Source organism: Phaenicophaeus curvirostris, chromosome 33 (genome assembly GCF_032191515.1).
Source record: "Phaenicophaeus curvirostris isolate KB17595 chromosome 33, BPBGC_Pcur_1.0, whole genome shotgun sequence".
NCBI lineage: Eukaryota > Metazoa > Chordata > Aves > Cuculiformes > Cuculidae > Phaenicophaeus > Phaenicophaeus curvirostris.
Window position 1 is genome coordinate 1,880,396 of NC_091424.1, and position 27,953 is coordinate 1,908,348.

The 27,953-nt window shown below is 52.0% G+C and overlaps 1 protein-coding gene across 3 annotated transcripts in view; it reads right to left on the reverse strand.

Moving 5' to 3' along the window:
* Window positions 1–27,953, reverse strand: part of CHD8 (chromodomain helicase DNA binding protein 8) — a 74,593-nt gene that overhangs the window by 26,448 nt on the left and 20,192 nt on the right. For all 3 annotated transcript variants that reach the window (XM_069879140.1, XM_069879139.1, XM_069879141.1), the window contains 16 exons: window positions 27,498–27,677; window positions 26,280–26,348; window positions 26,143–26,198; window positions 23,904–24,021; window positions 23,734–23,817; window positions 23,512–23,649; window positions 22,173–22,294; window positions 18,397–18,640; window positions 17,444–17,620; window positions 15,740–15,883; window positions 14,342–14,597; window positions 8,043–8,259; window positions 7,769–7,964; window positions 4,809–4,976; window positions 2,545–2,724; window positions 544–654 (listed from right to left, as the gene is read on the reverse strand). In XM_069879140.1, the coding sequence (XP_069735241.1) occupies window positions 544–654; window positions 2,545–2,724; window positions 4,809–4,976; window positions 7,769–7,964; window positions 8,043–8,259; window positions 14,342–14,597; window positions 15,740–15,883; window positions 17,444–17,620; window positions 18,397–18,640; window positions 22,173–22,294; window positions 23,512–23,649; window positions 23,734–23,817; window positions 23,904–24,021; window positions 26,143–26,198; window positions 26,280–26,348; window positions 27,498–27,677 (2,460 nt within the window). The remainder of the gene's footprint in view (window positions 1–543; window positions 655–2,544; window positions 2,725–4,808; window positions 4,977–7,768; window positions 7,965–8,042; window positions 8,260–14,341; window positions 14,598–15,739; window positions 15,884–17,443; window positions 17,621–18,396; window positions 18,641–22,172; window positions 22,295–23,511; window positions 23,650–23,733; window positions 23,818–23,903; window positions 24,022–26,142; window positions 26,199–26,279; window positions 26,349–27,497; window positions 27,678–27,953) is intronic.

Here is a 27,953-nt window from a genome sequence, read left to right on the forward strand (position 1 = left end):
AGAAGCTCCACAAGGACCTTGAGGAGTCACAGAAGCTCCACAAGGACCCTGGAAGCTCCACGAGGACCTCGAGGAGCCACAGAAGCTCCATAAGGACCTGGAGGAGCTCGGAGGCTCCATAACTACGTCTAGAAAGGTCCAAAAGGAGCTCGGAAGGTCCACAAGGAGCTTAGGAACCTCAGAGGAACCTTGAGGAACCACAGGAGAAGGTTCTAGGAGAGGTTGAGGAGCCGCAAGAGGCTCCGGGAGGACCTGGAGGAGCTCGGAGGCTCCATAACTACGTGCAGAGAGGTCCAAGAGGAGCTGGGAAGGTCCTCGAGGACCTCGAGGAGCCCCAGAAGCTCCAGGAGGAGCTTGAGGAGCCCCAGAAGCTCCAGGAGGAGCCCTAGAAGCTCCATGAGGACTTGAGGAACCATGGAAAAAGGTTCATCAAGAGCTTGAGGAACCCCAGAAGCTCCAGAAGGACCTCGAGGAGCCCCAGAAGGTCCATGAGGACCTGGAGGAGCCCCAGAAGGTCCAGGAGGAGCAGGGTTGTCCCCCTACCTTGCTGTTGAGAAGGTCCAGGTCCAGGTCGGCCTTCTTGGCCCACTTCTGCCAGAAGTTGGGGTCGTCCAGGGCGATGTCGGTTCGGTTCTCGGAGGCCACGAAGCTCGCCTGGAGGAGGAGAAGACGCTCAGAACCCACCTGAGAAGCTCAAAACCCACCTGAGAAGCTCCAAAACCACCTCGAGGAGCTTCAAAACCACCTTGAGAAGCTTCAAAACCACCTTGAGGAGCTTCAAAACCACCTTGAGGAGCTCCAAAACCACCTTGAGAAGCTCAAAACCACCCTGAGGAGCTTCAAAACCACCTCGAGGAGCTTCAAAACCCCCTTGAGGAGCTTCAAAACCAACTTTAGAAGCTCAAAACCACCTTGAGGAGCTCCAAAATCACCTTGAGGAGCTTCAAAACCCCCTTGAGGAGCTCCAAAACCACCTCGAGGAGCTCCAAAACCACCTTGAGGAGCTCCAAAACCACCTTGAGGAGCTCCAAAACCACCTTGAGGAGCTCCAAAACCACCTTGAGGAGCTCCAAAACCACCTTGAGGAGCTCCAAAACCTCCTTGAGGAGCTTCAAAACCACCTTGAGGAGGTCCAAACCCACCTGAGAAGCTCCAAAACCACCTTGAGAAGCTCCAAAACCACCTTGAGAAGCTCCAAAACCACCTGAGAAGCTCCAAAACCACCTCGAGGAGCTTCAAAACCACCTTGAGAAGCTTCAAAACCACCTTGAGGAGCTTCAAAACCACCTTGAGGAGCTCCAAAACCACCTTGAGAAGCTCAAAACCACCCTGAGGAGCTTCAAAACCACCTCGAGGAGCTTCAAAACCCCCTTGAGGAGCTTCAAAACCAACTTTAGAAGCTCAAAACCACCTTGAGGAGCTCCAAAATCACCTTGAGGAGCTTCAAAACCCCCTTGAGGAGCTCCAAAACCACCTCGAGGAGCTCCAAAACCACCTTGAGGAGCTCCAAAACCACCTTGAGGAGCTCCAAAACCACCTTGAGGAGCTCCAAAACCACCTTGAGGAGCTCCAAAACCACCTTGAGGAGCTCCAAAACCTCCTTGAGGAGCTTCAAAACCACCTTGAGGAGGTCCAAACCCACCTGAGAAGCTCCAAAACCACCTTGAGAAGCTCCAAAACCACCTTGAGAAGCTCCAAAACCACCTCGAGGAGCTTCAAAACCACCTCGAGGAGCTCCAAAACCACCTGAGAAGCTTCAAACCACCTTGAGGAGCTTCAAAATCAACTTGAGAAGCTCCAAAACCACCTCGAGGAGCTTCAAAACCACCTCGAGGAGCTTCAAAATCAACTTGAGAAGCTTCAAAACCACCTTGAGGAGCTTCAAAACCACCTTGAGAAGCTCAAAACCCTCCTGAGAAGCTTCAAAACCACCTTGAGAAGCTCCAAAACCACCTTGAGAAGCTTCAAAACCCACCTGAGAAGCTTCAAAACCCACCTGAGAAGCTTCAAAACCCACCTGAGAAGCTTCAAAACCCACCTGAGAAGCTTCAAAACCCACCTGAGAAGCTTCAAAACCACCTTGAGGAGCTCCAAAACCACCTTGAGGAGCTCCAAAACCACCTTGAGGAGCTCCAAAACCACCTTGAGGAGCTTCAAACCACCTTGAGGAGCTCCAAAACCACCCTGAGAAGCTCAAAAGCCACATGAGAAGCTCCAAAACCACCTTGAGAAGCTCAAAACCCACATGAGAAGCTCCAAAACCACCTTGAGGAGCTTCAAAACCACCTTGAGGAGCTCCAAAACCACCTCGAGGAGCTCCAAAACCACCTTGAGGAGCTTCAAACCACCTTGAGGAGCTCCAAAACCACCTTGAGGACCTCAAAACCCACCTGAGAAGCTTCAAAACCCCCTTGAGGAGCTTCAAAACCCTCATGAGATGCTCCAAAACCACCTTGAGGACCTCAAAACCCACTTGAGAAGCTCCAAACCCCCCCGAGAAGGAGAAGCTGGAGCTGGAGAAGAAGCTGGAGGAGAAGAAGGGACCTTGGCGAAGGTGGAGCCCTTGCCCTCGCTCTCGATGGTGATGGTCGTGGTGCGGCGCAGGAGGATCTGGTCGATGTCCTCCTCGCAGAACTTGGAGCCCTCGTCGTCCTCCTCCATGATGGCCGCGTAGGCGCCTTTGCGCAGGAGGTCCTCGATCTCCTTCTTGGAGAACTGCTGGATCTGCCACCAGAGAAGGAAGGTCCCAAACCCCATTTCTGGTCTCCAAACCCCATTTCTGGTCTCCAACCCCCATTTCCTCTTGGAGAACCTCAACCTGATGGTCTCCAACCCCCATTTCTCCTTGAGGAACCTCAACTTTCTGGTCACCAAACCCCATTTCTGGTCTCCAAACCCCATTTCCTCTTGGAGAACCTCAACTTGATGGTCTCCAAGCCCCATTTCTGGTCTCCAACCCCCATTTTTCCTTGAGGAACCTCAACTTTCTGGTCTCCAAACCCCATTTCTGGCCTCCAAACCCCATTTCCTCTTGGAGAACCTCAACTTTCTGGTCTCCAAACCCCATTTCTGGTCTCCAACCCCCATTTTTCCTTGAAGAACCTCAACTTTTTGGTCTCCAAGCCCCATTTCTGGTCTCCAAGCCCCATTTCTGGTCTCCAAGCCCCATTTCCTCTTGGAGAACCTCAACTTTTTGGTCTCCAACCCCCATTTTCTCCTGGAGAACCTCAACTTTCTGGTCTCCAACCCCCATTTTTCCTTGAGGAACCTCAACTTTCTGGTCTCCAAGCCCCATTTCTGGTCTCCAACCCCCATTTCTGGTCTTCAAACCCCATTTCCTCTTGGAGAACCTCAACTTTCTGGTCTCCAAGCCCCATTTCTGGTCTCCAACCCCCATTTCCTCTTGGAGAACCTCAACTTGATGGGCTCCAAGCCCCATTTCTGGTCTCCAACCCCCATTTTTCCTTGAGGAACCTCAACTTTCTGGTCTCAAACCCCATTTCTGGTCTCCAAGCCCCATTTCCTCTTGGAGAACCTCAACTTTCTGGTCTCCAACCCCCATTTCTGGTCTCCAACCCCCATTTCCTCTTGGAGAACCTCAACTTGATGGGCTCCAAGCCCCATTTCTGGTCTCCAACCCCCATTTTTCCTTGAGGAACCTCAACTTTCTGGTCTCCAACCCCCATTTCTGGTCTCCAAACCCCATTTCGTCTTGGAGAACCTCAACCTGATGGTCTCCAACCCCCATTTCTGGTCTCCAAGCCCCATTTTTCCTTGAGGAACCTCAACTTCCTGGTCTCCAAGCCCCATTTCTGGTCTCCAAGCCCCATTTCCTCTTGGAGAACCTCAACTTGATGGTCTCCAACCCCCATTTCTGGTCTTCAAACCCCATTGTTCCTTGAGGAACCTCAACTTTCTGGTCTCCAAGCCCCATTTCTGGTCTCCAAGCCCCATTTCCTCTTGGAGAACCTCAACCTGATGGTCTCCAACCCCCATTTTCCCTTGAGGAACCTCAACTTTCTGGTCTCCAAGCCCCATTTCTGGTCTCCAACCCCCATTTCTCCTCGAGGAACCTCAACTTTCTGGTCTCCAAGCCCCATTTCTGGTCTCCAAACCCCATTTTCTCCTGGAGAACCTCAACTTTTTGGTCTCCAACCCCCATTTCTGGTCTCCAACCCCCATTTCTCCTTGAGGAACCTCAACTTTCTGGTCTCCAAACCCCATTTCTGGTCTCCAACCCCCATTTTTCCTTGAGGAACCTCAACTTTCTGGTCTCCAAGCCCCATTTCTGGTCTCCAACCCCCATTTCCTCTTGGAGAATCTCAACCTGATGGTCTCCAACCCGCATTGTTCCTTGAGGAACCTCAACTTTCTGGTCTCCAAGCCCCATTTCTGGTCTTCAAACCCCATTTCCTCTTGGAGAACCTCAACTTTCTGGTCTCCAAACCCCAATTTTTCATGGAGAACCTCAACTTTCTGGTCTCCAACCCCCATTTTTCCTTGAGGAACCTCAACTTGATGTTCTCCAAACCCCATTTCTGGTCTCCAACCCCCATTTTTCCTTGAGGAACCTCAACTTGATGTTCTCCAAACCCCATTTCTGGTCTCCAAGCCCCAATTTTTCATGAAGAACCTCAACTTTCTGGTCTCCAACCCCCATTTTTCCTTGAGGAACCTCAACTTTCTGGTCTCCAAACCCCATTTCTGGTCTCCAAGCCCCATTTTCTCCTGGAGAACCTCAACTTTTTGACCTCCAACCCTGCTTTCTGGCCAGAGGAGGTCTTCTCCAGCGCCCGGGGCCCCCTTACCCCCGCGATGCTGCCCTCGCGGCCGCTCATGGACTGCAGGACGGCCTTGTCGAGGCCCAGCTTGAGGCTGGCCTTGTTGAACATCTCCCGCTCGTAGGAGTTGCGCGTGATGAGCCGATAGACCTTGACCGCCTTGCTCTGCCCGATGCGGTGGCACCGCGCCTGGGCCTGCCGGAGGGGACAACGCGGGGAGGTCAGGGCGGGGACGAGGAGCCCAGCGAGCTCCGAGGAGGCGGGAGAGGAACCTCAGAGGAACCTTGGAAGAAGAACCTGCCTGGAGGAAGAACCTGGAGGAAGAACCTGGAGGAAGAACCTGGAGGAAGAACCTGGAAGAAGAACCTGGAAGAAGAACCTGAGAGAAGAACCTGAGAGAAGGACCTTCAAGAAGGACCTTCAAGAAGGACCTTCAAGAAGGACCTTCAAGAAGGACCTTCAAGAAGAACCTGGAAGAAGAACCTGGAAGAAGAACCTGGAAGAAGAACCTGGAAGAAGAACCTGGAAGAAGAACCTGGAAGAAGAACCTGGAAGAAGAACCTTCGAGAAGAACCTGCGAGAAGAACCTTCAAGAAGTTGGAAGAGGAACCTCAGAGGAAGCTGGAAGAGGAACCTTCAAGAACTTGGAAGAGGAACCTCAGAGGAACCTTGGAAGAAGAACCTGGAAGAAGAACCTGGAAGAAGAACCTGGAAGAAGAACCTGGAAGAAGAACCTTCGAGAAGGACCTTCAAGAAGGATCTTCAATAAGTTGGAAGAGGAACCTCAGAGGAACCTCGGAGAAAGCTGGAAGAGGAACCTGGAAGAAGAACCTTCAAGAACTTGGAAGAGGAACCTCAGAGGAACCTTGGAAGAAGGACCTTCAAGAAGGACCTTCAAGAAGGACCTTCAAGAAGAACCTTCAAGAAGAACCTTCAAGAAGAACCTTCAAGAAGAACCTTCAAGAAGAACCTTCAAGAAGTTGGAAGAGGAACCTCAGAGGAAGCTGGAAGAGGAACCTCAAAGGAACCTTCGAGGAACCTTCAAGAACCTGGAAGAGGAACGTCAGAGGAACCTTCAAGAAGTTGGAAGAGGAACCTCAGAGGAAGCTTGGAGGAAGGTGGAAGAGGAACCTTGGAAGAAGAACCTGGAAGAAGAACCTGGAAGAAGAACCTGGAAGAAGAACCTTCAAGAAGAACCTTCAAGAAGAACCTTCAAGAAGAACCTTCAAGAAGAACCTTCAAGAAGAACCTTCAAGAAGAACCTTCAAGAAGAACCTTCAAGAAGTTGGAAGAGAAACCTCAGAGGAAGCTGGAAGAAGAACCTTGGAGGAAACTTGGAGGAAGCTGGAGGCAGAACCTGCAAGAAGAACCTTCAAGAACTTGCAAGAAGAACCTTCAAGAACCTGAAAGAGGAACCTCAGAGGAAGCTGGAAGCAGAACCTGCAAGAAGAACCTTCCAGAACCTGGAAGAGGAACCTCAGAGGAACCTCGGAGGAAGCTGGAAGAGGAACCTTCAAGAACCTGGAAGAGGAACCTCAGAGGAACCTCGGAGGAAGCTGGAAGAACCTTCAAGAACTTGGAAGAGGAACCTTGGAAGAACTTTCAAGAACCTGGAGGAGGAGCCTCAGAGGAACCTCAGAAGAAGCTGGAAGAGGAACCTGGAAGAAGAACCTGGAAGAAGAACCTTCAAGAACTTGGAAGAGGAACCTCAGAGGAACCTCAGAGCAACCTGGAAGCAGAACCTGGAAGAGGAACCTTCAAGAACCTGGAAGAGGAACCTCAGAGGAACCTTGGAGGAAGCTGGAAGAACCTTCAAGAACTTGGAAGAGGAACCTTGGAAGAACCTGGAAGAGGAACCCTCCAAAACCTGGAAGAAGAACTTTGGAGGAACCTGGAAGAACCTTCAAGAACTTGGAAGAGGAACCTTGGAGGAAGCTGGAAGAGGAACCTCAGAGGAACCTCTGAGGGGTTTGGTTTGAGGAACCTTGGAGGAAGCTGGAAGAAGAACCTTTGAGAACCTGGAAGAGGAACCTCAGAAGAACCTCGGAGGAAGCTGGAAGAGGAACCTGCAAGAAGAACCTTCCAGAACCTGGAAGAGGAACCTCAGAGGAACCTTGGAGGAAGAGGTTGGAAGAGGAACCTTGGAAGAGGAACCTTGAAGGAAGCTGGAAGAGGAACCTTCAAGAACCTGGAAGAAGAACCTTGGAAGAACCTTCAAGAACCTGGAAGAGGAACCTGGAACAAGAACCTGGAAGAGGAACCTTCAAGAACTTGGAAGAGGAACCTTGGAGGAACCTCAGAGGAACCTGGAAGAGGAACCTGGAAGAGGAACCTTCAAGAACCTGGAAGAACCTTCAAGAACCTGGAAGAAGAACCTCAGAGGAACCTTGGAAGAAGCTGGAAGAGGAACCTTCAAGAACTTGGAAGAGGAACCTTGGAGGAACCTCAGAAGAACCTGGAAGAGGAACCTCAGAGGAACCTCGGAAGAAGCTGCAAGAGGAACCTTCAAGAACTTGGAAGACGAACCTTGGAGGAACCTCAGAAGAACCTGGAAGAGGAACCTGGAAGAGGAACCTTCAAGAACCTGGAAGAACCTTCAAGAACCTGGAAGAGGAACCTCAGAGGAACCTTGGAAGAAGCTGGAAGAGGAACCTCAGAGGAACCTGGAAGCAGAACCTGGAAGAGGAACCTTCAAGAACTTGGAAGAAGAACCTTGGAAGAACCTTCAAGAACCTGGAAGAGGAACCTGGAAGAAGAACCTGGAAGAGGAACCTTGGAGGAACCTCAGAGGAACCTCAGAGGAACCTCAGAGGAACCTTCAAGAACCTGGAAGAAGAACCTCAGAGGAACCTTGGAGGAACCTGGACGAGGAACCTTGAAGGAACCTGGAAGAGGAACCTTGAAGGAACCAGGACGAGGAACCTCAGAAGAACCTGGCGGGGAGGACCCACGCCACCCCGCGCCCTCCGGCCCCCCGGTGGCCTCACCTGGAGGTCGTTCTGGGGGTTCCAGTCGGAGTCGAAGATGATGCAGGTGTCGGCGGCCGTCAGGTTGATGCCGAGGCCACCGGCCCGGGTGCAGAGGAGAAAGACGAAGCGGTCCGAGTCCACCTTGCTGAAGCGGTCGATGGCCGCCTGCCGCAGGTTGCCCCTCACCCTCCCATCGATCCTCTCGTAGAGATACCTAGAAGACCACCCGGATGGACCTGGACGTCCCTATGGACCTCCAGCTCCATCCTTCTTCTCCTCCACCCCGTCCCACCTCTTCTGGATGAGATAGTCCTCCAGGATGTCCAAGCAGCGCACCATCTGCGAGAAGATGAGGACCTTGTGGCCTCCGGCTTTGAGTTTGGGGAGGAGCTTGTCGATGAGGACCAGCTTGCCGGCCGAGCGCACCATGGCCTGCAGGTGGAAGTCCACGGGGACGTGGTGGGGGGGGCAGGAGGCGCGGAACTCGGCCACGATCTTCTCCTCGGCGCCTGGACAAAGGGGAGAAGCTCAAGGTGGGACCTGCAGAGGTCGAGCTCCTTCACGAAATGAAGCCTGGGGGCCTCCAAACCGCGGTTCTCCTTGAGGAACCTCAACTTGAGGGGGTCCAAGCTCCATTTCTGGTCTCCAAGCCCCATTTCTGGTCTCCAAACCCCAATTTTTTCATGGAGAACCTCAAATTTCTGGTCTCCACGCCCCATTTCTGGTCTCCAAGCCCCATTTCCTCTTGGAGAACCTCAACTTGAGGGTCTACAAACCCCATTTCTGGTCTCCAAGCCCCATTTCCTCTTGGAGAACCTCAACCTGATGGTCTCCAAACCCCATTTCTGGTCTCCAAGCCCCATTTCCTCTTGGAGAACCTCAACTTTTTGGTCTCCAAACCCCATTTCTGGTCTCCAACCCCCATTTCCTCTTGGAGAACCTCAACCTGATGGGCTCCAAACCTCATTTTTCCTTGAGGAACCTCAACTTTCTGGTCTCCAAGCCCCATTTCTGGTCTCCAAACCCCATTTCTGGTCTCCAAGCCCCATTTCCTCTTGGAGAACCTCAACTTTCTGGTCTCCAAGCCCCATTTCTGGTCTCCAAGCCCCATTTCTGGTCTCCAAACCCCATTTCCTCTTGGAGAACCTCAACTTGAAGGTCTCCAAGCCCCATTTCTGGTCTCCAACCCTCATTTCCTCTTGGAGAACCTCAACTTCCTGGTCTCCAAACCCCATTTCGGGTCTCCAACCCCCATTTTTCCTTGAGGAACCTCAACTCGATGGGCTCCAAACCCCATTTCTGGTCTCCAAGCCCCATTTCCTCTTGGAGAACCTCAACTTGATGGGCTCCAAACCTCATTTTTCCTTGAGGAACCTCAACTTTCTGGTCTCCAAACCTGATTTCTGGTCTCCAACCCTCATTTTCTCTTGGAGAACTTCAACTTTCTGGTCTCCAAACCCCATTTCTGGTCTCCAAACCCCATTTCCTCTTGGAGAACCTCAACTTTCTGGTCTCCAACCCCCATTTCTGGTCTCCAACCCCCATTTCCTCTTGGAGAACCTCAACCTGATGGTCTCCAACCCCCATTTTTCCTTGAGGAACCTCAACTTTCTGGTCTCCAAGCCCCATTTCTGGTCTCCAAGCCCCATTTCCTCTTGGAGAACCTCAACTTTCTGGTCTCCAAACCTCATTTCTGGTCTCCAAGCCCCATTTCTGGTCTCCAAACCCCATTTCCTCTTGGAGAACCTCAACCTGATGGTCCCCAAACCCCATTTCTGGTCTCCAAGCCCCATTTCTGGTCTCCAAGCCCCATTTCCTCTTGGAGAACCTCAACTTTCTGGTCCCCAAGCCCCATTTCTGGTCTCCAACCCCCATTTCCTCTTGGAGAACCTCAACCTGATGGGCTCCAAACCCCATTTCTGGTCTCCAAACCTCATTTTTCCTTGAGGAACCTCAACTTGAGGGGCTCCAAGCCCCATTTCTGGTCTCCAAGCCCCATTTCTGGTCTCCAAACCCCATTTCCTCATGGAGAACCTCAACTTGGTGGGCTCCAAACCCCATTTCTGGTCTCCAAGCCCCATTTCTGGTCTCCAAACCCCATTTCCTCTTGGAGAACCTCAACCTGATGGTCTCCAACCCCCATTTCTGGTCTCCAACCCCCATTTCCTCTTGGAGAACCTCAACTTGATGCTCTCCAAACCTCATTTTTCCTTGAGGAACCTCAACCTGATGGGCTCCAAACCCCATTTCTGGTCCCCAAACCCCATTTTTCCTTGAGGAACCTCAACTTGAGGGGCTCCAAGGCCCATTTCTGGTCTCCAAACCCCATTTCTGGTCTCCAACCCCCATTTCCTCTCGGAGAACCTCAACTTTCTGGTCTCCAAACCCCAATTTTTCATGAAGAACCTCAACTTGATGGTCTCCAAACCCTATTTCTGGTCTCCAAGCCCCATTTCTCCTTGAGGAACCTCAACCTGATGGTCTCAAAACCCCATTTCTGGTCTCCAAGCCCCATTTCTGGTCTCCAAACCCCATTTCTGGTCTCCAAACCCCATTTTTCCTTGAGGAACCTCAACCTGATGGGCTCCAAGCCCCATTTCTGGTCTCCAAGCCCCATTTCCTCTTGGAGAACCTCAACCTGATGGTCTCCAACCCCCATGTTTCCTTGAGGAACCTCAACTTGATGGTCTCCAAACCCCATTTCTGGTCTCCAAACCCCATTTCCTCTTGGAGACCTCAACCTGATGGTCTCCAACCCCCATTTCTGGTCTCCAAGCCCCATTTCCTCTTGGAGAACCTCAACTTTCTGGTCTCCAAACCTGATTTCTGGTCTCCAAACCCCATTTCCTCTTGGAGAACCTCAACTTTCTGGTCTCCAAACCTGATTTCTGGTCTCCAACCCTCATTTTCTCTTGGAGAACTTCAACTTTCTGGTCTCCAAGCCCCATTTCTGGTCTCCAAACCCCATTTCTGGTCTCCAAGCCCCATTTCTGGTCTCCAAGCCCCATTTCTGGTCTCCAAACCCCATTTCCTCTTGGAGAACCTCAACCTGATGGGCTCCAAACCCTATTTCTGGTCTCCAAGCCCCATTTTTCCTTGAGGAACCTCAACTTGATGGGCTCCAAGCCCCATTTCTAGTGTCCAACCCCCATTTTTCCTTGAGGAACCTCAACTTTTTGGTCTCCAAGCCCCATTTCTGGTCTCCAAACCCCATTTTCTCTTGGAGAACCTCAACTTCATGGGCTCCAAACCCCATTTCTGATCTCCAAGCCCCATTTCTGGTCTCCAAGCCCCATTTCCTCTTGAAGAACCTCAACTTTCTGGTCTCCAACCCCCATTTTTCCTTGAGGAACCTCAACTTGATGGGCTCCAAACCCCATTTCTGGTCTCCAAACCCCATTTTTCCTTGAGGAACCTCAACTTTCTGGTCTCCAAACCCCATTTCTGGTCTCCAAACCCCATTTCCTCTTGGAGAACCTCAACCTGATGGTCTCCAACCCCCATTTCTGGTCTCCAAACCCCATTTCTGGTCTCCAAACCCCATTTCCTCTTGGAGAACCTCAACCTGATGGTCTCCAACCCCCATTTTTCCTTGAGGAACCTCAACCTGATGGGCTCCAAGCCCCATTTCTGGTCTCCAAACCCCATTTCTGGTCTCCAACCCTCATTTTTTCTTGGAGAACCTCAACTTTCTGGTCTCCAAACCTCATTTCTGGTCTCCAACCCCCATTTCCTCTTGGAGAACCTCAACTTGATGCTCCCCAAACCCATTTTTTCATGGAGAACCTCAACTTTCTGGTCTCCAAGCCCCATTTCCTCTTGAGGAACCTCAACCCGATGGTCTCCAAACCCCATTTCTGGTCTCCAACCTCCATTTTCTCTTGGAGAACCTCAACTTGATGGTCTCCAAGCCCCATTTTTCCTTGAGGAACCTCAACTTTCTGGTCTCCAAGCCCCATTTCTGGTCTCCAAACCCCATTTCCTCTTGGAGAACCTCAACTTGATGGGCTCCAAACCCCATTTTTCCTTGAGGAACCTCAACTTTCTGGTCTCCAAACCCCATTTCTGGTCTCCAAACCCCATTTCTGGTCTCCAAGCCCCATTACCTCTTGGAGAACCTCAACCTGATGGGCTCCAAGCCCCATTTCTGGTCTCCAAACCCCAATTTTTCATGGAGAACCTCAACTTTCTGGTCTCCAACCCCCATTTTTCCTTGAGGAACCTCAACTTGATGGGCTCCAAACCCCATTTCTGGTCTCCAAACCCCATTTTTCCTTGAGGAACCTCAACTTGATGGTCTCCAATCCCCATTTCTGGTCTCCAAACCCCATTTCTGGTCTCCAAACCCCATTTTTCCTTGAGGAACCTCAACCTGATGGGCTCCAAGCCCCATTTCTGGTCTCCAAGCCCCATTTCCTCTTGGAGAACCTCAACCTGATGGTCTCCAACCCCCATGTTTCCTTGAGGAACCTCAACTTGATGGTCTCCAAACCCCATTTCTGGTCTCCAAACCCCATTTCCTCTTGGAGACCTCAACCTGATGGTCTCCAACCCCCATTTCTGGTCTCCAAGCCCCATTTCCTCTTGGAGAACCTCAACTTTCTGGTCTCCAAACCTGATTTCTGGTCTCCAAACCCCATTTCCTCTTGGAGAACCTCAACTTTCTGGTCTCCAAACCTGATTTCTGGTCTCCAACCCTCATTTTCTCTTGGAGAACTTCAACTTTCTGGTCTCCAAGCCCCATTTCTGGTCTCCAAACCCCATTTCTGGTCTCCAAGCCCCATTTCTGGTCTCCAAGCCCCATTTCTGGTCTCCAAACCCCATTTCCTCTTGGAGAACCTCAACCTGATGGGCTCCAAACCCTATTTCTGGTCTCCAAGCCCCATTTTTCCTTGAGGAACCTCAACTTGATGGGCTCCAAGCCCCATTTCTAGTGTCCAACCCCCATTTTTCCTTGAGGAACCTCAACTTTTTGGTCTCCAAGCCCCATTTCTGGTCTCCAAACCCCATTTTCTCTTGGAGAACCTCAACTTCATGGGCTCCAAACCCCATTTCTGATCTCCAAGCCCCATTTCTGGTCTCCAAGCCCCATTTCCTCTTGAAGAACCTCAACTTTCTGGTCTCCAACCCCCATTTTTCCTTGAGGAACCTCAACTTGATGGGCTCCAAACCCCATTTCTGGTCTCCAAACCCCATTTTTCCTTGAGGAACCTCAACTTTCTGGTCTCCAAACCCCATTTCTGGTCTCCAAACCCCATTTCCTCTTGGAGAACCTCAACCTGATGGTCTCCAACCCCCATTTCTGGTCTCCAAACCCCATTTCTGGTCTCCAAACCCCATTTCCTCTTGGAGAACCTCAACCTGATGGTCTCCAACCCCCATTTTTCCTTGAGGAACCTCAACCTGATGGGCTCCAAGCCCCATTTCTGGTCTCCAAACCCCATTTCTGGTCTCCAACCCTCATTTTTTCTTGGAGAACCTCAACTTTCTGGTCTCCAAACCTCATTTCTGGTCTCCAACCCCCATTTCCTCTTGGAGAACCTCAACTTGATGCTCCCCAAACCCATTTTTTCATGGAGAACCTCAACTTTCTGGTCTCCAAGCCCCATTTCCTCTTGAGGAACCTCAACCCGATGGTCTCCAAACCCCATTTCTGGTCTCCAACCTCCATTTTCTCTTGGAGAACCTCAACTTGATGGTCTCCAAGCCCCATTTTTCCTTGAGGAACCTCAACTTTCTGGTCTCCAAGCCCCATTTCTGGTCTCCAAACCCCATTTCCTCTTGGAGAACCTCAACTTGATGGGCTCCAAACCCCATTTTTCCTTGAGGAACCTCAACTTTCTGGTCTCCAAACCCCATTTCTGGTCTCCAAACCCCATTTCTGGTCTCCAAGCCCCATTACCTCTTGGAGAACCTCAACCTGATGGGCTCCAAGCCCCATTTCTGGTCTCCAAACCCCAATTTTTCATGGAGAACCTCAACTTTCTGGTCTCCAACCCCCATTTTTCCTTGAGGAACCTCAACTTGATGGGCTCCAAACCCCATTTCTGGTCTCCAAACCCCATTTTTCCTTGAGGAACCTCAACTTGATGGTCTCCAATCCCCATTTCTGGTCTCCAAGCCCCATTTCTGGTCTCCAAGCCCCATTTCCTCTTGGAGAACCTCAACTTTCTGGTCTCCAAGCCCCATTTCTGGTCTCCAACCCCCATTTCCTCTTGGAGAACCTCAACTTGATGGTCTCCAAGCCCCATTTCTGGTCCCCAAACCCCATTTCTGGTCTCCAAGCCCCATTTCTGGTCTCCAAACCCAAATTTTTCATGGAGAACCTCAACTTTCTGGTCTCCAACCCCCATTTTTCCCTGAGGAACCTCAACCTGATGGTCTCCAAACCCCATTTCTGGTCTCCAACCCCCATTTCTGGTCCCCAAACCCCATTTCCTCTTGAAGAACCTCAACCTGATGGTCTCCAACCCCCATTTCTGGTCTCCAACCCCCATTTCCTCATGGAGAACCTCAACTTTCTGGTCTCCAACCCCCGTTTTTCCTTGAGGAACCTCAACCCGCTGGTCTCCAAGCCCGCGTGGTCCTCACCGTTGATGAGATAGGGGTGGTTGCAGCACTTGCGAAGCTCCATCATGGTGTTGAGGAGGTTGGGCATGTTGGTGTGTCCGGCCCCCTTGGAGAGGAAGGAGAAGTTCTTCTCCAAGATGGCCCTGTAGTATTTCTTCTGGATGTTGGTGAGCTCCACCTCGATGATGGTCTCCTGCTTGGGGGCCAAGTTCTTCTCCACGTCCTCCTTCAGGCGGCGAAGCATCATGGGCTTCAGGATGGCCTGGAGCTTCTGCACCTGGGGGAGAAGGTCCACAACCACCTCTAGGAGGTCAAAGCCACCACGAGGAGGTCCAGAACCACCTCTAGGAGGTCAAAAGCACCACGAGGAGGTCAAAGCCACCACGAGAAGGTCCAAAACCACCTCTAGGAGGTCAAAAGCACCACGAGAAGGTCCAAAAACACCACGAGAAGGTCAAAAGCACCACAAGAAGGTCCAAAAACACCACGAGAAGGTCCAAAAACACCACGAGAAGGTCAAAAGCACCACGAGAAGGTCCCAAACCACCACAAGGAGGTCCAAAAGCACCTCTAGGAGGTCAAAGCCACCACGAGAAGGTCCAAAACCACCTCTAGGAGGTTAAAACCACCACTAGGAGGTCCCAAACCACCACGAGAAGGTCCCAAACCACCACGAGAAGGTCCAAAAGCACCACTAGAAGGTCTCAAACCCCCACTAGAAGCTCCAAAACCACCACTAGATGGTCCAAAACCACCACTAGAAGGTCCAAAAGCACCTCTAGAAGGTCCAAAAGCACCTCTAGAAGGTCCAAAAGCACCTCTAGAAGGTCCAAAAGCACCTCTAGAAGGTCCCAAACCACCTTTAGGAGGTCAAAAGCACCACGAGAAGGTCCAAAGCCACCACGAGAAGGTCCAAAAGCACCTCTAGAAGGTCCCAAACCACCACTAGGAGGTCCCAAACCACCACTAGGAGGTCCCAAACCACCACTAGGAGGTCCCAAACCACCACTAGGAGGTCCCAAACCACCACTAGGAGGTCGAAAGCACCACTAGAAGATCCAAAAGCACCACTAGAAGGTCCCAAACCCCTACTAGAAGCTCCAAAACCATCACTAGAAGGTCCAAAAGCACCTCTAGAAGGTCCCAAACCACCACTAGAAGGTCCCAAAGCACCACTAGGAGGTCCAAAACCCCCATTAGGAGGTCCAAAAGCACCACGAGAAGGTCCAAAAGCACCACTAGGAGGTCCCAAACCACCACTAGGAGGTCCCAAACCACCACTAGGAGGTCCCAAACCACCACTAGGAGGTCCCAAACCACCACTAGGAGGTCCCAAACCACCACTAGGAGGTCCCAAACCACCACTAGGAGGTCCCAAACCACCACGAGAAGCTCCAAAGAGCTTCTGGAAGGTCTCACCTGCTCCTCGGTCTTGAGGTCTCCAAAGTCCTTGAGGAACTCGGCTTCCGAAGGGAACTGAGAAGGTTCCAAGAAGTGGAGAAGGCTGAAAAGTTCCTCCACCGTGTTCTGGAGGGGGGTGCCCGTCAAGAGGACCTTGTGCTCCTAGAGGACCAAGAAGACGAGGGTTAAACATCTCCAGGGGCCACCAGGATCCAAAACGAGGAGCTCAAACCCCTCCAGATGCCTCCAAGACGCCACGAAATGAGCTCAAACCCCTCCAGATGCCTCCAAGACGCCACGAAATGAGCTCAAACCCCTCCAGATGCCTCCAAGACTCCACGAAACGAGCTCAAACCCCTCCAGATGCCTCCAAGACGCCACAAAATGAGCTCAAACCCCTCCAGATGCCACCAAGACTCCACGAAATGAGCTCAAACCCCTCCAGATGCCTCCAAGACGCCACGAAACGAGCTCAAACCCCTCCAGATGCCTCCAAGACTCCACGAAATGAGCTCAAAGCCCTCCAGATGCCACCAAGACCCCACGAAATGAGCTCAAACCCCTCCAGATGCCTCCAAGACGCCACGAAATGAGCTCAAACCCCTCCAGATGCCTCCAAGACCCCACGAAATGAGCTCAAACCCCTCCAGATGCCTCCAAGACGCCACGAAAGGAACTCAAACCCCTCCAGATGCCTCCAAGATGCCACGAAATGAGCTCAAACCCCTCCAGATGCCTCCAAGACGCCACGAAATGAGCTCAAACCCCTCCAGATGCCTCCAAGACGCCACGAAATGAGCTCAAACCCCTCCAGATGCCACCAAGATGCCACGAAATGAGCTCAAACCCCTCCAGATGCCTCCAAGATGCCACGAAATGACCTCAAACCCCTCCAGATGCCACCAAGACGCCACGAAATGAGCTCAAACCCCTCCAGATGCCACCAAGACGCCACGAAATGAGCTCAAACCCCTCCAGATGCCTCCAAGACGCCACGAAAGGAACTCAAACCCCTCCAGATGCCTCCAAGATGCCACGAAATGAGCTCAAACCCCTCCAGATGCCTCCAAGACGCCACGAAATGAGCTCAAACCCCTCCAGATGCCTCCAAGACGCCACGAAACGAGCTCAAACCCCTCCAGATGCCTCCAAGACGCCACGAAATGAGCTCAAACCCCTCCAGATGCCTCCAAGACGCCACGAAATGAGCTCAAACCCCTCCAGATGCCTCCAAGACGCCACGAAATGACCTCAAAGCCCTCCAGATGCCTCCAAGACGCCACGAAATGAGCTCAAAGCCCTCCAGATGCCTCCAAGACGCAATGAAATGACCTCAAACCCCTCCAGATGCCACCAAGACGCCACGAAATGAGCTCAAACCCCTCCAGATGCCTCCAAGACGCCACGAAATGAGCTCAAACCCCTCCAGATGCCACCAAGACTCCATAGAATGAGCTCAAACCCCTCCAGATGCCACCAAGACCCCACGAAACGAGCTCAAACCCCTCCAGATGCCACCAAGACACCACGAAATGAGCTCAAACCCCTCCAGATGCCTCCAAGACGCCACGAAATGAGCTCAAACCCCTCCAGATGCCTCCAAGACGCCACGAAATGAGCTCAAAGCCCTCGAGATGCCTCCAAAACGCCACGAAACCTCCAAGAAACGTCCTCCAACCCCCCGGAGAAGGTCCAGGAGAGGTCCCAGCGCCTTCTTCTCACCAGGTCCATGTGCTTGAGGCTGTCGAGGAGCTTGCAGTTGCGGTTCTTGAGGCGATGGGCCTCGTCGATGATGACGCAGCGCCACTCGATCTCCCGCAGCTCGGGACAATCCGAGAGGATCATCTCGAAGGTCGTGATGAGGGCGTCGAACTTGTAGGCCCCGGGGATGAGGCGGCCCTGGAGGAGGAGGAGGAGGAGGAGGAGGAGGAGAAGAGGGGTTGGAGGCTTCAAAAGCCACCTGAGAAGCTTCAAAACCAACTTTAGAAGCTCAAAAACCACCTGAGCAGCTTCAAAACCCTCATGAGGAGCTTCAAAACCCACTTGAGAAGCTCCAAAACCCAACCTAGAAGCTCCAAAAGCCACTTGAGAACCTCTGAACCCAAGCGAGAAGCTCCAAAACCCCCACTAGAAGCTCCAAACCAAGACCAGAAGGCCCCAAACCCCAACTAGAAGGTCCAAACCAAGACCTGGAGGCCCCAAACCCTCTCTAGAAGGTCCCAAACCCCCACTAGAAGCTCCAAACCAAGACCTGGAGGCCCCAAACCCTCTCCAGAAGATCCCAAACCCCCACTAGAAGCTCCAAAACCCCCACTAGAAGCTCCAAACCAAGACCAGAAGGTCCCAAACCCCAACTAGAAGGTCCCAAACCCCCTCTAGAAGCTCCAAACCAAGACCAGAAGGTCCCAAACCCCAACTAGAAGGTCCCAAACCCCCACTAGAAGCTCCAAACCAAGACGTGGAAACCCCAAACCCTCTCTAGAAGGTCCCAAACCCCCACTAGAAGCTCCAAACCAAGACCTGGAGGCCCCAAACCCTCTCTAGAAGGTCCCAAACCCCCACTAGAAGCTCCAAACCAAGACCTGGAGGCCCCAAACCCTCTCCAGAAGGTCCCAAACCCCCTCTAGAAGCTCCAACCCAAGAGCAGAAGGTCCCGGCGGCGGCGAGGTCCTCACCCTGGTGTCCTTGCAGTACATCTCGTACTGTTGGATCATCTGCCTGGAGGCCAAGCTGCCGTGGTAGACGATGCTGTTCATCTCGGTCCAGGTGGAGAACTCCCGTTCCCAGTTGGTGATGGTGGAAAGGGGAGCGATGACCAAGAAGGGCCCTCGGATGCCCACGTTGTAGACCTCCTGGAGGAAGGCGATGGACTGGATGGTCTTGCCCAGGCCCATCTCGTCGGCCAGGATGCAGTTTTGCCTGCGGGGAAAGGGCCAGAAGCTCCAAAAGCCACCGGAGAAGCTTCAAAAGCCACCTGAGAACCTCAAAATCCACCTGAGAACCTCAAAATCCACCTGAGAACCTCAAAAGACACTTAAGAAGCTTCAAAACTCACTTGAGGAGCCTCAAAACCCACCTGAGGAGCTTCAAAAGCCACCTGAGGAGCTTCAAACCCACCTGAGGAGCTTCAAAAGCCACCTGAGGAGCTCCAAAAGCCTCCTAAGAACCTCAAAATCCACCTCAGAAGCTTCAAAATCAAACAAGGAAGCTCCAAACCCACCTGAAAAGCTTCAAAACCAACCTCAGAAGCTAAAAAGCCACCTGAGGAGCTTCAAAAGGCACCTGAGGAGCTCCAAAAGCCACCTGAGGAGCTCCAAAAGGCACCTGAGGAGCTCCAAAAGGCACCTGAGGAGCTCCAAAAGGCACCTGAGGAGCTCCAAAAGGCACCTGAGGAGCTCCAAAAGGCATCTGAGGAGCTCCAAAAGGCATCTGAGAACCTCAAAATCCACTTGAGAAGCTTCAAAACCCACCTCAGAAGCTAAAAAGACACTTAAGAAGCTCCAAAACCCACCTGAGAACCTTCAAAACCCACCTGAGATGCTTCAAAAGCCACCTGAGATGCTTCAAAAGCCACCTGAGATGCTTCAAAAGCCACCTGAGATGCTTCAAAAGCCACCTAAGAACCTCAAAATCCACTTGAGAAGCTTCAAAACCCACCTCAGAAGCTAAAAAGACACTTAAGAAGCTTCAAAAGCCACCTGAGAAGCTTCAAAACCCACCTGAGAAGCTCCAAACCCACCTGAGAAGCTTCAAAACCAACCTAAGTACCTCCGAACCCTCATGAGAAGCTTCAAAATCCACCTGGGAAGCTTCAAAACCAACTTGAGGAGCTCCAAAAGCCACCTCAGAAACTAAAAAGACACTTAATAAGCTTCAAAACCCACCTGAGAAGCCTTAAAAGCCACCTGAGAAGCTCCAAAACCCAACTCAGAGCCTAAAAAGCCACCTGAGAAGCTTCAAAATCCACCTGAGAAGCTTCAAAACCCACCTAAGAACCTCAAAACCCACCTCAGAAGCTAAAAAGACATTTAAGAAGTTCCAAAAGCCACCTGAGGAGCTTCAAAAACCACCTGAGGAGCTAAAAAGACACTTAAGAGGCTTCAAAAGCCACCTCAGAAGCTTCAAAATCCACCTCAGAACCTCAAAATCCACTTGAGAAGCTTCAAAACCCACCTCAGAAACTAAAAACACACTTAAGAAGCTCCAAAAGCCACCTGAGAAGCTTCAAAACCCACCTGAGGAGCTCCAAAAGCCACCTAAGAACCTCAAAATCCACCTCAGAAGCTAAAAAGACACTTAAGAAGCTTCAAAAGACACCTGAGAACCTCAAAATCCACTTGAGAAGCTCCAAAACCCACCTGAGAAGCTTCAAAAGCCACCTGAGAAGCTTCAAAATCAAACTAGGAAGCTCCAAAACCCACCTGAGAAGCTCCAAAACTCACTTCAGAAGCCTCAAAATCCACCTGAGGAGCTTCAAAAGCCACCTGAGAAGCTTCAAAAGCCACCTGAGAAGCTTCAAAAGCCACCTGAGAACCTTCAAAAGCCACCTGAGAACCTTCAAAATCCACCTCAGAAGCTTCAAAAGCCACCTCAGAAGCTCTAAAAGCCACCTCAGAAGCTCCAAAACCCACCTGAGAAGCTTCAAAACCCACCTGAGAACCTCAAAATCCACCTCAGAAGCTAAAAAGACACTTAAGAAGCTACAAAATCCACTTGAGAAGCTCCAAAAGCCACCTGAGAAGCTCCAAAAGCCACCTGAGAAGCTCCAAAATCAAACTAGGAAGCTTCAAACCCACCTGAAAAGCTTCCAATCTCACTTCAGAAGCTTCAAAACCCACCTAAGAACCTCAAAATCCACCTGAGAAGCTTCAAAATCCACCTCAGAAGCTAAAAAGCCACCTGAGAAGCTTCAAAAGCCACCTGAGAAGCTTCAAAAGCCACCTGAGAAGCTTCAAAAGCCACCTGAGGAGCTTCAAAAGCCACCTGAGGAGCTCCAAAATCCACCTGAGGAGCTTCAAAAAGCACCTGAGGAGCTTCAAAAGCCACCTGAGGAGCTCCAAAAGCCTCCTAAGAACCTCAAAATCCACCTCAGAAGCTTCAAAAGCCACCTCAGAAGCTTCAAAAGCCACCTCAGAAGCTTCAAAAGCCACCTCAGAAGCTTCAAAAGCCACCTCAGAAGCTTCAAAAGCCACCTGAGGAGCTTCAAAAGCCACCTGAGGAGCTTCAAAAGGCACCTGAGGAGCTTCAAAAGGCACCTGAGGAGCTTCAAAAGGCACCTGAGGAGCTCCAAAGGGCACCTAAGAACCTCAAAATCCACTTGAGAAGCTTCAAAACCCACCTCAGAAGCTAAAAAGACACTTAAGAAGCTCCAAAACCCACCTGAGAAGCTTCAAAACCCACCTGAGAAACTTCAAAAGCAACCTGAGAAGCTCCAAAATCAAACTAGGAAGCTTCAAACCCACCTGAGAAGCTTCAAAACTCACTTCAGAAGCTTCAAAACCCACCTGAGGAGTTCCAAAACCCACCTGAGGAGCTCCAAAACCCACCTGAGGAGCTAAAAAGACACTTAAGAAGCTACAAAAGCCACCTAAGAAGCTTCAAAAGCCATTGAAAAGCTTCAAAACGCACTTGAGAAGCTCCAAACCCACCTGAGAAGCTTCAAAACCAACCTAAGTACCTCCGAACCCTCATGAGAAGCTTCAAAATCCACCTGGGAAGCTTCAAAACCAACTTGAGGAGCTCCAAAAGCCACCTCAGAAGCTAAAAAGACACTCAATAAACTTCAAAACCCACCTGAGAAGCCTCAAAAGCCACCTGAGAAGCTTCAAAAGCCACCTGAGAACCTCAAAATCCACTTGAGAAGCTTCAAAACTCACCTGAGACCCTTCAAAAGCCACCTGAGAAGCTTCAAAATCAAACTAGGAAGCTCCAAAACCCACCTGAGAAGCTTCAAAACTCACCTGAGAAGCTTCAAAACCCTCCTGAGAAGCTTCAAAACCCTCCTGAGAAGCTTCAAAACCCTCCTGAGAAGCTTCAAAACCCTCCTGAGAAGCTCCAAAGCCACCTGAGAAGCTCCAAAGCCACCTGAGAAGCTCCAAAACCCCCCTGAGAAGCTCCAAAACCCCCCTGAGAAGCTCCAAAACCCCCCTGAGAAGCTCCAAAACCCCCCTGAGAAGCTCCAAAACCCCCCTGAGAAGCTCCAAAACCCCCCTGAGAAGCTCCAAAACCCTCCTGAGAAGCTCCAAACCCACCTGAGAAGCTCCAAAACCCCCCTGAGAAGCTCCAAAACCCCCCTGAGAAGCTCCAAAACCCACCTGAGAAGCTCCAAAACCCTCCTGAGAAGCTCCAAACCCACCTGAGAAGCTCCAAACCCCCCTGAGAAGCTCCAAAGCCACCTGAGAAGCTCCAAAGCCACCTGAGGGGACGTTCCTCGTGGAGTTCCCCCACCCACCTGTTGTACCAGTTGAAGAGCAGCCAGTTGACCCCTTCGAGCTGGTACTCGCGGAGCTGGTTGTGGTTCTTGTACTCGTGGGAGAGCTCCAGCTTCTTCCAGGTCCCGGCTTGAGGACGAGGCTGGAGGAGAAAGGAGGACGTGGACAACCTGGAAGGTCCACGAGGTCCAAAAGCCCCACCTGGAGCTCCAAAACCACCACTGGAAAGTCCAAAACCACCACTAGAAGCTCCAAAACCCCCACCAGAAGCTCCAAAACCCCCACCAGAAGCTCCCAAACCCCCACTAGAAGCTCCAAACCAAGACCTGGAGGCCCCAAATCCTCTTTAGAAGGTCCCAAACCCCCACTAGAAGCTCCAAACCAAGACCTGGAGGCCCCAAATCAAGACTAGAAGGTCTCAAACCCCCACTAGAAGGTCCCAAACCCCCACTAGAAGCTCCAAACCAAGACCTGGAGGTCCAAAACCAAGATCTGAAGGTCCCAAACCCCCACTAGAAGGTCCAAACCAAGACCTGGAGGCCCCAAACCCCAACTAGAAGGTCCCAAACCCCCTCTAGAAGCTCCAAACCAAGACCTGGAGGCCCCAAACCCCAACTAGAAGGTCCCAAACCCCCTCTAGAAGCTCCAAACCAAGACCTGGAGGCCCCAAATCAAGACTAGAAGGTCCCAAACCCTCTCTAGAAGGTCCCAAACCCCCTCAAGAAGCTCCAAACCAAGACCAGAAGGTCCCAAACCACCACCTGGAGGTCCAAACCCCCACTAGAAGCTCCAAAACCCCCACTAGAAGCTCCAAACCAAGACCTGGAGGCCCCAAACCCTCTCTAGAAGGTCCCAAACCCCCACTAGAAGCTCCAAACCAAGACCTGGAGGCCCCAAATCAAGACTAGAAGGTCCCAAACCCTCTCTAGAAGGTCCCAAACCCCCACTAGAAGCTCCAAACCAAGACGTGGAGGTCCAAAACTTAGATCTGAAGGTCCCAAACCCCCACTAGAAGGTCCAAACCAAGACCTGGAGGCCCCAAACCCCAACTAGAAGGTCCCAAACCCCCACTAGAAGCTCCAAACCAAGACCTGGAGACCCAAAACCAAGACCAGAAGCTCCAAAACCCCCACTAGAAGCTCCCAAACCCCCACTAGAAGCTCCAAACCAAGACCTGGAGGCCCCAAACCCTCTCTAGAAGGTCCCAAACCCCCACTAGAAGCTCCAAACCAAGACCTGGAGGCCCCAAACCCTCTCTAGAAGGTCCCAAACCCCCACTAGAAGCTCCAAACCAAGACCTGGAGGCCTCAAACCAAGACCAGAAGGTCCCAAACCCCCACTAGAAGCTCCAAAACCCACCAAGCGCTTGAGGTCGGGATGTCGGGCCTGGATCCTCTTGAAGTCTCCGATCTTGCCCTCGTCCACGTCCTCCTTGAGCTCCCAGGTGCTGTCCTCGTAGGGCAAGGAGCACCATTTGACCAGGTAGTAGACAACCGGCTGGAAGATGAAGCCAGAAGGGACCTCAAGGGTGGAGAACGTGGACCTGGAAGGCCACGAGATCCACCTCGAGAAGGTCCTCACCTCCCCGTTGTCCTTATCGACGCTGTGGGACTCGTCCAGGATGCGATCGACCTCCACGTAGTCGGGGTTGAAGGGTTCTTCGTCCTTGAAGAGCAGCAGAAGGTGGAGAAGAAGCTTCTCCAAGCTTCTCCGAGGTCCCAAACCCACCCGGTTCGACCCCCAAAACGGACCTCGTGGAAGAAGTGGCGCATCTGGGTCATCTTGGTCTTGAAGCGCTTGAGCTTCTGGTGGATGCGTTTGTCCTTCTCCAGCTGGGAGATGGTGGCCCACTCGCAGTGGAGGTAGGAGCTGGCCAGGAGGAGACAACGCGGGGGGTGAGAAAGACACCTGAGGGGCTTCAAAGCCACCTCACAAGCTCAAAAGCCACCTGAGAAGCTTCAAAACCCACTTGAGAAGCTTCAAAACCATCTTGAGAAGCTTCAAAACCATCTTGAGGAGCTCCAAAACCCACCTGAGAAGCTCAAAATCCACCTGAGGAGCTTCAAAAGCCACCTCAGAAGCTTCAAAACCAACTTGAGAAGCTCAAAATCCACCCAAGGAGCCTCAAAAGCCACCCGAGGAGCCTCAAAAGCCTCCTAAGAAGCTCCAAAACCCACACAAGAAGCTCAAAACCCACCTGAGAAGCTTCAAAACCAACTTTAGAAGCTCAAAACCCACCTGAGAAGCTTCAAAATCCCCATGAGGAGCTTCAAAAACCACTTGAGAAGCTTCAAAACCCACCTGAGAAGCTCAAAATCCCCATGAGGAGCCTCAAAACCCACTTGAGAAGCTTAAAAAACCATCAGAGAAGCTTCAAAACCCACCTGAGAACCTTCAAAACCAACTTTAGAAGCTCAAAATCCACCTGAGAAGCTTCAAAAGCCACCTGAGGAGCTCCAAAAATGACTTGAGAAGCTTCAAAACCATCTTGAGGAGCTTCAAAAACCACTTGAGAAGCTCCAAAATCCTTCTGAGAAGCTCAAAATCCACCTGAGAAGCTTCAAAACCAACTTTAGAAGCTAAAACTCCACCTGAGGAGCTTCAAAACCCACCTGAGAACCTTCAAAACCAACTTGAGAAGCTCAAAATGCACCTGAAGAGCTTCAAAAACCATCACAGAAGGTTCAAAACCCACCTGAGGAGCTTCAAAACCCATCAGAGAAGCTCAAAATCCACATGAGGAGCTTCAAAAGCCACCTCAGAAGCTTCAAAACCCACCTGAGAAGCTCAAAATCCCCATGAGGAGCTTCAAAACCCACCTAAGAAGCTTCAAAACCCACCTCAGAAGCTTCAAAACCCACCTGAGAAGCTTCAAAATCCACCTGGGAAGCTTCAAAATCAACTTGAGAAGCTCAAAAAACCATCAGAGAAGCTCCAAAACCCACCTGAGAAACTTCAAAACCAACTTTAGAAGCTCAAAACCCACCTGAGAAGCTTCAAAATCCACCTGAGGAGCTTCAAAACCAACTTTAGAAGCTAAAAATCCACCTGAGAAGCTTCAAAACCCACCTGAGGAGCTAAAAAGACACTTAAGAAGCTGCAAAAGCCACCTGAGAAGCTCAAAATCCACCTGAGGAGCTTCAAAACCCACTTCAGAAGCTTCAAAACCATCTTGAGGAGCTTCAAAACCCACCTGAGAAGCTTCAAAACCCACCTGAGAAGCTTCAAAACCGACTTGAGAAGCTCAAAAAACCATCTGAGAAGCTTCAAAACCCTCCTGAGAAGCTCCAAACCCAACTTGAGAAGCTCCAAACCCACCTGAGAAGCTCCAAAACCACCTTGAGAAGCTCCAAAAGCACCCTGAGGAGCTCCAAACCCACCTGAGAAGCTCCAAACCCACCTGAGGAGCTCCAAACCCACCTGAGGAGCTCCAAACCCACCTGAGGAGCTTCAAAACCCACCTGAGGAGCTTCAAAACCCTCCTGAGAAGCTTCAAAACCCACCTGAGAAGCTTCAAAACCCTCCTGAGATGCTTCAAAACCTTCCTGAGAAGCTCCAAAAACCTCCTGAGAAGCTCCAAACCCACCTGAGAAGCTCCAAACCCACCTGAGAAGCTCCAGAACCACCTTGAGGAGCTTCAAAACCCACCTGAGAAGCTTCAAAACCCTCCTGAGAAGCTCCAAAAGCACCTTGAGGAGCTCCAAACCCTCCTGAGAAGCTCCAAAAACCACTTGAGAAGCTCCAAAACCCCCTTGAGAAGCTTCAAAACCCTCCTGAGAAGCTCCAAACCCACCTGAGATGCTTCAAAACCCAACTGAGAAGCTCCAAACCCAACTTGAGGAGCTCCAAACCCACCTGAGAAGCTCCAAAAGCACCTTGAGGAGCTCCAAACCCACCCTGAGAAGCCACCGTTGGCTTTGAAGGCCTCAACCCCAGGAGAAGACCTCCAAGTCGCCCCCCGAGGACCTCCCACCGCCCGGGGCCACCTACTAGTTCTTGTACTTGACGAAGAATTCCTCGGATTCCACCACCTGGCCGGTCGGGAGCTGCGGGAGAAGAAAGTTGGAGGAGAAAACAAGGAGAAGACCTTTTCCCACCCTCCTCGGGGACCTTCTTGGGTCGCTCACCTCCTTCTTGACCACCCGCATGGAGAGGACTTTGTCCACGATGGCCGCGTCCTCCTCACTCGGATTCTCCTGGAAGAGGAGGAGATGGTGGAAACCAAGAGTTGTGGCCACCAGGAGGGGATTGGTGGCTTCTAGGAGGGGGTTGTGGCCACCAGGAGGAGGTGGAGATGGTGGAAACCAAGAGTTATGGATCCCAGGAAGGGTTGGTGGCTTCTAGGAGGGGGTTGTGGCCACCAGGAGGGGGTGGAGATGGTGGAAACCACGAGTTGTGGCCACCAAGAGGGGGTTTGTGGCCACCAGGAGGGGGTTGGAAGCCCTGGAGATGGTGGAAACCAAGAGTTGTGGCCACCAGGAGGGGGTTGGTGGCTTCTAGGAGGGGTTTGTGGCCACCAGGAGGAGGTGGAGATGGTGGAAACCAAGAGTTGTGGCCGCCAGGAGGGGTTGGTGGCCACCAGGAGGGGGTTGGAAGCCCTGGAGATGGTGGAAACCAAGAGTTGTGGCCACCAGGAGGGGTTGGTGGCTTCTAGGAGGGGTTTGTGGCCACCAGGAGGAGGTGGAGATGGTGGAAACCAAGAGTTGTGGCCACCAGGAGGGGGTTGGAAGCCCTGGAGATGGTGGAAACCAAGAGTTATGGATCCCAGGAGGGGTTGGTGGCTTCTAGGAGGGGTTGGTGGCCCCCAGGAGGAGGTGGAGATGGTGGAAACCAAGAGTTGTGGCCAGCAGGAGGGGTTGGTGGCTTCTAGGAGGGGTTGGTGGCCACCAGGAGGAGGTGGAGATGGTGGAAACCAAGAGTTGTGGCCAGCAGGAGGGGTTGGTGGCTTCTAGGAGGGGTTGGTGGCCACCAGGAGGAGGTGGAGATGGTGGAAACCAAGAGTTGTGGATCCCAGGAGGGGTTGGTGGCTTCTAGGAGGGGGTTGTGGCCACCAGGAGGAGGTGGAGATGGTGGAAACCAAGAGTTGTGGCCACCAGGAGGGGTTGGTGGCTTCTAGGAGGGGGTTGTGGCCACCAGGAGGAGGTGGAGATGGTGGAAACCACAAGTTGTGGCCACCAGGAGGGGTTGGAAGCCCTGGAGATGGTGGAAACCAAGAATTATGGATCCCAGGAGGGGTCGGTGGCTTCTAGGAGGGGTCGGTGGCTTCTAGGAGGGGTCGGTGGCCCCCAGGAGGACCTTGGTGGCCCCCAGGAGGACCTTGGTGGCCCCCAGGAGAGGTTCCTCACCACGAAGAACTGCATGGCGGGCAGCGCGTCCCCCTCGGGCTCCGGGGGGGCCGGGGGGGGCCCGGGGGCCTCGTGGCGGCCGGTGACGTCCAGCTCGTCGTCCTCCTCGTCGTCCGTGATCTTGATGTCCAGGTCCTCCGTGTATTTTTTCCGCTTGACCTGGCGGTTCGAGCGCCGCTTCTGGGGGGGAAAAAACGGGATCCGGAGGGAATCCGGAGGGATCGAAGAAGAATGGGATGGAGAAGAGGATTCCATCCCCATCGGAAGGTCAACGGGGTCCAATCGGCATCGGAGTCCAAAGCGGATTCAAGCCGGATCTGATCCCGATCCGATCGTGAAGCAGATCCCATCCCCATCCCGATCCAGCTCCATCCGATCCCCATCCAAGCTGGATTCAACCCCAAACTAGATCCAATCCAGATCCCGATCCAGACCCAGATCCAATCCTGATCCCAT